A 10,946-nucleotide genomic window follows, 5' to 3' on the forward strand; every position below is an offset into this window, starting at 1 on the left:
TTGGTGGTCTCAAACAAATCTACTTTGAAACAAAAATATAGACCTCACACACATGGTTACGGTGGAGTTGCTGTACCAGGGCTCCCGAGGGGCGCAGTGGTCTAAGGCACTCCTTCTCATTGCTAGAGGTGTCAGTTTGGACAGTGTAGGCCATCCTTGTAAATAAGAATTTGTTCTTAACTGACTTGCCTAGTTAAATAAAGGTTCAAATAAATATGGGCTAAAAGAAGACACCTGTACCATGTCTGATATAATTTTGACTTAGCATCCCAATATTACACTTTGTATACATCGCAGAAGACTAAAATATAACACAACTGTTTGACAAAGAAACACCAGATTCTGGTCATTAAATGTAAATAAAAAATCAGTATTATTATGAAATGATTCAAAATATTAATAACATTCAATAAGGTCAAAGAGGGCACTTTCGGTTATTGACTGCAGGAAAAGGCCACAACACTCTCAAGTGCACCTTACAAACAATACCTTTCAAAAGTGTGGATACACCGATTAATTCAAGGGTTTTTCTTTATTTTTAAGACATCAAAACTATAACGAAACACATATGGAATCAGGTAGTAACAAAAAAAGTGTTAAACAAATCAAAATATATTTTATATTTGAGAATCTTCAAAATAGCCACCGTTTGCCTTGATGACAGCTATGCACACCCTTGTCCTTGTCTCAACTGGAATGCATTTCAATTAACAGGTGTGTCTTGTTGAAAGGTCCTTTGTGGAATTTCTTTCCTTCTTAATTAAGTGTTTGAGCCAATCAGTTGCATTGTGACAAGGTAGAGGTGGTATACAGAAAATAGCCCTATTTGCTGAAAGACCAAGTCCACATTATGGCAAGAACAGCTCAAATAAGGAAAGAGAAATGGCAGTCCATCATCACTTTAAGACATGAAGGTCAGTCAATACGGAATTTCAAGAACTTTGAACGTTTCATCAAGTGCAGTCGCAAAAACCATCAAGCATGATGAAACTGGCTCTCATGAGGACCTCCACAGGAAAGTAAGAACCAGAGTTACCTCTGCTGCACAGGAGAAGTTCATTAGAGTTACCAGCCTCAGAAATGGTAGCCTAAATAAATACTTCAGAGAGTTAAAAAAAAATCTCAACATCAACTGTTCAGAGACGACTGCGTGAATCAGGCCTTCATGGTCAAATTGCTGTGAAGAAACCATTACTAAAGGACACCAATAAGAAGAAGAGACTTGATTGGGCCAAGAAACATGAGCAATGGACATTGGACTGGTGAAAATATGTCATTTGGTCTGATGAGTATTACAGACTCGGTCAGGTAGAGGTTGAAAATGTCAGTGAAGACACTTGCCAGTTGGTCCGTGCATGCTTTGAGTACACGTACTGGTAATCTGTCTGGCCCCGTGGCTTTGTGAATGTTGACCTGTCCGGAACATCTGGTGCTCTCATGCATGCTTTGGTGTTGCTTGCCTTGAAGAGAGCATAAAAGGCATTTAGCTCGTCTGGTAGGCTCGCGTCACTGGGCAGCTCACGGCTGGGTTTCCCTTTGTAGTCCGTAATAGCTTTCAAGCCCTGGCACATCCGGCGAGTGTTAGAACCGGTGTAGTAGGATTCAATCTTAATCCTGCATTGATGCTTTGCCTGTTTCACACTACGCCCTCAGGCGAACTGTCATTTCTTATAAGCGTCCGGATTAGTGTCCCGCTCCTTGAAAGTGGCAGCTCTAACCTTTAGCTCGATGCGGATGTTGCCTGTAAGCCATGGCTTCTGGTTGAGGTATGTATGTACAGTCACTGTGGGGTCGTCGTTGCATTTATTGATGAAACCGATGACTGACGTGGTATACTCCTCAATGCCATTGGATGAATCCCAGAACATATTCCAGTCTGTGCTAGCAAAACAGTCCTGTAGTTTAGCATCTGCATCATCTGACCATTTCCATATTGAGCAAGTCTCTGGTACTTCCTGCTTAAATTTTTGCTTGTAAGCAGGAATCAGGAGGATAGAATTATGGTCAGATTTGCCAAATGGAGGGCGAGGGAGAGCTTTCTATTCATCTTTGTGTGTGTAGTAAAGGTGGTCTAGTTTTTTTCCCCTTGTTGCACATGTGACATGCAGGTAAAAATTAAGTAAAACCGATTTCAGTTAGCATATATTAAAGTCCCCAGCCACTAGGAGCACCACTTCTGGATGGGCATTTTCTTGTTTGCTTATGGCCTTATAGAGATCATTGAGTGTCGTCTTAGTGCCAGCATCAGTTTGTGGAGATAAATATATGGCTATGAATAATATAGATGCAAACTATCTTGGTAGATAGTGTGGTCTGCAGCTTACCATAAGTTACTTTACCTAAGGCGAGCAATACCTCAAGACTTCTTTAATATTAGACTTTGCACACCAGCTGTTATTGACAATTAGCCCCTCGTCTTACCAGACATAGCTTCTCTGTCCTGCCGATGCATGGAAGATCCCGCCAGCTCTATATTATCCGTGTTGTCGTTCAGCCACGACTGTGTAAAACATAACATATTACAGTTTTTAATGTCCCGTTGGTAGGATTGTCTTGATCGTAGATCATCCATTTTGTTATCCAATGATTGCATGTTGGCCAATAGAATGGATGGTAGTGGAGAAAATATCTTTGTCCAGTTCGAGGTGAGTAATCTCTGTTCTGATGTCCAGAAGTTATGGTCATAAGAGATGGTAGCAGCAACATCATGCACAGAATAAGTTACAAAATAAGTTAAAAAACAATGTGAAAAGACAAACAAAATAGCACAGTTGGTTAGGAGCCAGTAAAACAGCAGCTATCCCCTCTGGCACCATTATTTTGAACCAGCATAACTACCACAGCATTCTGCAGTGATACGCCATCCCATCTGGTTTGCACTTAGTGGGACTATCGTTTGTTTTTCAACAGGACAATGACCCAACACACTTCCAGGCTGTGTAAGGGCTATTTGAAAAACAAAGCCTTTTGGGTTCCATGTAGAACTATTTTCACAGAGGATTCTACATGGAACCAAAACTAGTTCTCTCATAGAGACCCTTTTCGTCTAAGAGTGTACAGTCTTTTTTGCTAATCTTTATCAAGGGTGCCAAAAATCTGGGTCATGACTGTATATGCAGATACTACATGCAGTGTACATTGTGGCTTTGTACACCCCAAAAAACTCTCCCCATAGAGATCCAGACAGCATGATCGTGGCTGATTTTAGCTAGCTAGCTAGCCACCGGAGGACAACGACACAACGAGATGCAACAATAAAAAAAGATATACGTCAATGGCGTTTGGCTTCTGATGTGATGTGATTGGTCCGAATCCAAATCCAAACTGGCTTCCCATAACACCTTTTTTTGGTGCGCCAGGGCCATTCACAGCTGAGCTCACTCAGTTTAGCTCAAGGCTGATTGGCTATTATTTTATGTATTTTTTATCAAGGGAGGCCAAATGCTCACTGGCTTCACTTACATTCAATACTACGGGCGGCAACAATGTCACACTCTTTTTGACAAGACAGCATCAGATAGATACGCTACATATACTGAGACAGAGGGTTGCTGTTTTATTTTCTCAGATGCTTTCTCCGGTGAGATACATTCAGCTTCTTGTGAATTGAAGGACATCTATGAAACACAGAGAGATTAAAGATATTTTTAATTTCTATGTTTTGTATTTTTCTTCTTGGTCAATGTTTTGGAGGGCCTGGCTTCCATTGGTATCCATCCACTGGTGCGAATGTTATTAGCAGGCGTCATTAGCATATTCATAAATTACAATGTTTTCAATTGACCTGCCCGGTAGTAGGCACATAAAATGGTTCCATAAGTAAATGAATAAACCCACTCTCTAGAGCATGCGCTACGTGCGTCAGCCCTCTGCTTCAGGTACCTAAGGAGCAGTTTTCACAGGCGCAGTTTCTTGCAGCGGATAACTCCTCTCATCTCCTTTCCCCACCTTCTGCTATTCTTTAAAAGCATGTTCAGACTTTTTGAAGAAGGAGCACATTTTATTTTGTCCTTCGACGTGTTCAAATGATGAGCAAGCGCAATCTCAGGCAGCTGTGAACAGGAATCGAAGGTGTGTTCAAATTCTACTGAGCTACACAAATGTCTCAAATGACATTATACAATGGTAGTCTAAAACAAAGTTGGTTGCTTTTGCTGAGCATATAATTAATAAGCGTTAATTCTAACTAAGTGCAAGAAGTAAGCGATAAAGGATACATTGAGTTCTTCTGCCACATGTATATATTTGTATGTCCACGTGCTTTAGTTCTGAACATTTCAATTTCATGAAATTGACTAAATGTTGTTTTATCCCATGTGTTGCTTTTATGCTCAGTTCAGATTTTCTGTCAGTTTGGAGTTGAAATGTAATTTCTTGAACAGGCAGGCAGCCTATGTGGGGTACAGTATGTTGGGTTTGGATGTATTCTTTATGAATTGATTTGATGCACTTAAATCAGGATCCTGCTGCTAATTGCAGTCTGTAAAATAGGCTGAACTGTTGTTTAGGAGAGTGCTGGGTAGCAGTCATATGAAAATGCCTTTCCAGTTTTATTCACAGTCTGTTCAGATTCATCAGTGTGCATAGACAATCTTTGGTGCCAGTTTCATAATTAACATATTGGAACACAGGTAAGCTCCAAAGCTCATTTTCACACCCTCTAGCTCTGTATCCCTGCCTTCTGCTCGTATAGAGTAAGATGAGACACCCACTGCAGAGAAACTAACAGGCCTAATGAAACATTCATGTCTCAGCTCTGAAACTGATGAAGTGATAGAGACATTTATTACTGTAGCAACAGCACATAATTTTGCTGCAATAGAAAATGATTTCATTTTTACATAGATAGACTTGATTTTGCCAAGCATTTAGAATGTGTTTATCACACAGTGCTAAGTGCTGCTGAAGACTTGGTTATTGCAGGAATCCTTTTTTTATTTGAATTTAGCTAACCTCATTCAAATAATTGTCTTTGCACAGAACAGATGACTGAAAAATGGGAATCATAATATGTGGTAAATAATTGCACAAACATGTGGCTACACAGGATTTACTACAGTATCCATGTTATACACATTGGTGAAACTACCACCATACTATCACTGTAAGAGGCAAAGTGTGCATTTGTGATGTGCTGTAAATTCATAATTCCCAGTTACATTTACATTTTACATTTACATTTAAGTCATTTAGCAGACGCTCTTATCCAGAGCGACTTACAAATAGGTGCATACACCTTATGACATCCAGTGGAACAGCCACTTTACAATAGTGCATCTAAATCTTTTTAAGGGGGGGGGGTGAGAAGGATTACTTACCCTATCCTAGGTATTCCTTGAAGAGGTGGGGTTTCAGGTGTCTCCGGAAGGTGGTGATTGACTCCGCTGTCCTGGCGTTACAACTAGTGGAATCTGATCAGCCCTTTAGTCAAGACTTAATCGTGCAAAACATATATCTAATGTGAGACTTTACTGATCTGTGTCAGTCACCATATGAGAGCTTTTACATCATCTTATGTAGAATGAGGATGCTGTAATATAAAATTGTGTTTTTGCTGTGGTACTCTTTAGGTGTCGTATTTCTCTCTGTATGGAATTTCTCTCAGAGCAATAATGTGCAGACATCTCCAGTGATCCTGTTCCTCTCTACTCCCACTTACAAGCCCCTACTGTGAAATGGAGAAGTACTGCCTGGACTCTCTTTCTAACATCTCAGAACAGCACGGCATGTTCTGTAACATCACATTACTAAACGTCACAGGAAATGACTCTGGGACCAAATCCATCGAGGACCTCCTACTGGAATTTCTAGGGCCGAAACGCTCTCCCGTGTTCCTCCCTATCACCCTGGTTTACCTGCTCATCTTCTTTTTTGGTGTGTCTGGCAACCTTCTCACATGTGCAGTGATATCCAAACACAAGAAAATGCGTACCACCACCAACCTGTTCCTGTTCAGCCTGGCTGTGTCGGACCTCTTGGTGCTCCTCTTTGGGATGCCCCTGGAGATCTACGACATGTGGCAGAACTACCCCTTCCCCTTCGGCGAGGGAGTCTGCTACATCAAGATCTTCCTCCTTGAGACCGTCTGCTTCGCTTCCATCCTAAATGTGACAGTGCTGAGTGCGGAGAGGTACATCGCCGTGGTCCATCCATTAAAAATACGCTATGTCTCCACCAAAAAGCATGCCAAGCATGTCATCAGTGCCATATGGGTGGTGTCCCTGGTCTGTGCCATCCCCAACACCTCCCTGCATGGCATCTACTACTTGAATCTCCCAGAGAAGGTGGCAGAGTCAGCCATATGCAGTTTGATAGGGGCCCCGTGGATCTATAACCTGGTGATCCTGATCACCACTGCGTGCTTCTACATTGTGCCCATGACGGTGATGAGCGGTCTGTACCTGGTGATGGGCATCCAGCTGGGCAGGGAGCGACACCTTTCCCACGGAACGATGAGGAAGAACTGTAGCACCAACACCAACTGGAGAATCCACGTAGAGCGAGGGCTTCGGAGGCAAGCCACCAAGATGCTTGGTAAGTTCTGCATTCCATGCCCATTTCCGCTGTCACAGTCACAAGCCTGTCTTCCATGGTCAACACAATTTTGACATTTAAACTGTTTTCTGGTCGTAATATCCATAAAGGTTTTGAATGATAAATTAATCCCTTGTACATTTTATATTATGCAGTCTGTGTTAGTGATAATAATATTGTAATTTAGAAAATTCTCTCATGTTGATAATAAAGAGCATCTGATAGGTTCTAATACCAGTCATTATGTTCCTACATTTTCCAGGGCGATGTACAGATAACTACCAAAATAATGGAAACACTTGAGTAAATGAGGTATACAAAGTATATTGAAAGCAGGTGCTTCCACACGTGCGGGTCCTGAGTTAATTAAGCAATTAACATCCCATCATGCTTAGGGTCAAGTATAAATATGCTGGGCAGGTCATTATGTTAGCCATTATTTTGGATACCATGACTATGCCCCCATAGGATGACAATGACTCCATCCACATGGCACAAGTGGTCACTGAATGATTTGATGAGCATGACAACGATGTTAGCCATGGCCATATCAGTCACCAAATTTTACACCAATTAAACATTTATGGAAGAGTCTAGATTGGAACCTGAGACAGCATTTTCCACGTCCAACAACAAAACAGCAAATTATGGAATTTCTTGTTGAAGAATGGTGTCGCATCCCTCCAATAGAGTTCCCAACACCCAATTAAGACATGTTGGTGTTTATTTTATTTTGGCAGTTACCTGTATGTCTTGGCAGTGTTTGTTTATTTGAGACTCGGCCAGATTATCTAATCTGCGACAATGCAATGGCATGGTCGAAAAACTAAACTTTCTGAAAGCCCATGGCATGATTCTTTGTACCCATTTGACACTTCTTACACAGGGCATTGCTATTTTGGGAAGTGTTTCTGCACTGAATGTTGATCTCTTAGCTATGGCAGAGATTTGTTTTGAGTAGCAGTGTTCATCCAATACTTTAATTTCCTCTCCAGTAGTTATCTAAAGATAATTGATGTATATTCCTTGGAGAATTGAGGAGTCAATTCCTTTTTTCCTCGTTCTACTTTCAGGAAAATTGGCTGTCAAGAGGCCCTTAGCCCTTAACTCCCTCTACACGATCTCATGGTGAAATGGTGAATGTGGGCCTGTTTCTGTCAGTAGTTATATGAGTAGAATGTCTCAGTTTCATGAGGACCAGGTCTTGCAGGCAACAGGATACCCTGTTGTTCCCCTCCTTCCTCCCTCTCTCTGCATCACTTAATTCATCCTCCTTCTTGGTCTCCCTCTCCTCTTGTCGTTGTCTGTTATGTAGCTGTGGTCGTGCTGGTGTTTTCCATCTGCTGGGCGCCTTTCCATATCGACCGGCTCTTGTGGAGCTGCATCATGCAGTGGTCTGTCTGGACAGACCTCAACCAAACTGTGTACCAGTGTGTGCACCTCCTTTCCGGCATCCTCTTCTACTTCAGCTCTGCAGTCAACCCTGTTATCTACAACATGCTCTCCACACGCTTTCGGGAATGCTTCTGGGATCTTATCTGCACACATACGAAAGACACCGCCTCTAGAAAAGACTGCCCACCCTTCGCCAAAATCCTGCTGGTTCCCTCTGGCCCAGTTCCTAAATCCCAGGCCAGTCCCAGGGACCAGAACTCCCTCACTCCCCTGTTATCTCCAATTGGGACTGGGAGCACAGAGATCACAACACTGACATGTGAACATTCCTGTGTGGTAGACTCTGACTTCACTGCGACTGCTTTTTAATCATATTTAATATTTAATGTGGTAGTAGATATGATGCCCTCTGTCAGGCTGTGGATTTGACTAATGAGCAGATGATGCATTGTGCACAGCTGGATGATCATTATTTCATGAGGTGATCTGTGGACTCAATTGTGATCTGTTATTAAAGCAACATAAATCCTCATGGCAGACAGATGTATCCGAAAACAACTGATTTAGGGGTATGTAAATGAGAGACTTGGTTGCACTTGATAATTCACTCTAGTGATTGATTATCCCATATGATTGGTCTCCTCATATTGATCTGTGTGATATATGGACTATGTGAACTGCAGTTACAGTATTTATCATCCTTGTGTTTCATAACCAGCTATTCCAACCCGTAATTTATTGAGTGTATGTCAAAACTTCCCCATTTCTCCTTGTCAAAGACATTGAATGTACGTATGTAGCACTGCTGTCCTTTGACCTAGACATTTTATGTAAATATACTGTAAATCAATTCATAATTATTGCCTTTCTGTGAAAACAGCAAAACATGAATGAATTGCTTGATGAGTATTTCATGAATTGTTTACAATGTCTGCAAGAGAATGTGTATTACATTGAGAATGTATCGTATGAGTCGCTTGGAGACCCTAACAACAACAACAGCAACAACAACGGTAGTCTGTTTGACCATCAATGTGTAAGTGGCAGTAGTATAATGGGAACCATGATGAGGCTTCTATAAAAGTTGATCCTGATTTCACAGCAAGTTGTTCCTGATTTCCCTGCTGCCCCACATCTGGGCCAAGACTGTGTTCTTGTAGAGTGTCAATAATGCAGAGAATCCATCATAAGAGACAATTACAGAACTTAGAACATTTGATTAAAGATTCCTACCTGGAACCAAATAGGGTTCTACCTGGAACCAAAACGGGCTCTGCTATGGTGACAACCGCAGAACCCTTTTGTAACCCTTTCTATTTAAGAGTATAGGAAACAACTCTTATTCCAAATGCAATCCTTGCCACCACACTGCACCTGAGGCCTGGAGAATTACCTTTCATTTTCATTTTGGGTTTCAATTTTAATAGTGTTTGGCTAGACCAATTAGAAAATTATCTGTTTTCCCTCCTACGTAGTATTACATTAGAAAATTATCTGTTTTCCCTCCTATGTAGTATTACAGTAGAAAATGATCTGTTTTCCCTCCTACGTAGTATTACATTAGAAAATTATCTGTTTTCCCTCCTACGTAGTATTACATTAGAAAATCTAGCTGCCAAACCAGAGGGCCACATTAGGTTATTCATTAGGAGTCAGTTTATGAGCTACTGCTATTTGTCATGAATCTATTCATATGGAGGATTTAAATGAGTCAGAATTGGGATGATGAAGTACACAGTCATTCCTGGAACTATACCACTATATCCCAAAGCCCCCTTTTAAGCCCATACTTTTTGGTCTATTCTCACATACAGTATACTCTACAGTATGGCTACAGACACTGTAAAAGGTATCTATGCCAAAACCCAACATGATCTCTATTTAAAAATCTGAGTTTATTTTTGTTTGGTATGAACACATTTTATGGATTTTTCATAGGTCAAAAATTATCAGGATATAATTTGATAACATACTAAAATAAATCCATCGTTTGCTGCAGTAGAAACGTGCATTTGACATCTTTGAGATTCATAGGGCAAAAAAACATGAACATCCACATGCAAATGACAGTGTTACAATTGAAGTGTGTTGATTGATGCCAGCATACCATATTTACATTATGTTGTTTTGTTACAAATGCAATGTTAGGATAGGACAAGCTGACAAATATAAGAGTACAGTAACAATGTGCATAGTGCAGGAAAGACAGGAAATACTGTGCCACAATACAGTGTAGGGTGGCAGGGTAGCCTAGTGGTTAGAGTGTCTGACTAGTAACCGAAATGTTGCAAGATTGAATCCCTGAGCTGACAAGGTACAAATCTGTCGTCCTGCCCCTGAACAAGGCAGGTTACCCACTGTTCCTAGGCTGTCCTTGAAAATAAGAAATTGTTCTTTAACTGACTTGCCTAGTTAAATAAAGGTAAAAAGAAAACTGTAAAAGGTGTACAGATGTAGGATCTTAATTTGGTCACTCTTTTGTTGATAAGAAACGTTTGTATTCCAGGTTTAAAAAGCAGAAGTTTGTAACTTACACTTTAAAATGTCAGACTTGATTTTCCCTAATGAAAAATGTATCAACCTCTCTCAAAAAAATCCATTAATTATAATCCATATAATTACATTAAATTATTTCCCTACTGTAGCAAACTGGCTCAAATTAAAATACTACATCTGTACAGTATAATGCACTATACAGTTCTAGTCAAAAGTTTGGACAACCTACTCACTCAAGGATTTTTCTTTATGTTTTTTACTATTCGCTACATTGCAGAATAATAGTGAAGACATCAAAGCTATGAAATAACACAATATGGAATCATGTAGTAACCAAAAAAGTGTTAAACAAATCAAAATATATTTTATATTTGAGATTATATATATATTTGAGAAGCCACCCTTCGCCTTGATGACATCTTTGCACACTCTTGACATTGGAATGCATTTCAATTAACAGGTGTGCCTTTTTAAAAGATCATTTGTGGAATTTCTTTCCTTCTTAATGCGTTTGAGCCAAT

At 40.5% G+C, this 10,946-nt stretch overlaps 1 protein-coding gene across 1 annotated transcript; it reads left to right on the plus strand.

Annotated features, from left to right (window-relative positions):
* The first annotated feature begins 3,870 nt into the window (after nucleotides 1–3,870).
* nmur3 (neuromedin U receptor 3) lies at nucleotides 3,871–8,298 on the plus strand. Its single transcript, XM_035777595.2, has 3 exons — nucleotides 3,871–4,071; nucleotides 5,571–6,534; nucleotides 7,850–8,298. The coding sequence occupies exons 2-3, from the start codon at nucleotides 5,676–5,678 to the stop codon at nucleotides 8,296–8,298; spliced, it is 1,308 nt and encodes a 435-aa protein (XP_035633488.1). The 5' UTR covers nucleotides 3,871–4,071; nucleotides 5,571–5,675.
* The last annotated feature ends 2,648 nt before the right edge of the window (nucleotides 8,299–10,946 follow it).

The sequence above is a fragment of the Oncorhynchus keta genome, chromosome 10 (genome assembly GCF_023373465.1).
Source record: "Oncorhynchus keta strain PuntledgeMale-10-30-2019 chromosome 10, Oket_V2, whole genome shotgun sequence".
NCBI lineage: Eukaryota > Metazoa > Chordata > Actinopteri > Salmoniformes > Salmonidae > Oncorhynchus > Oncorhynchus keta.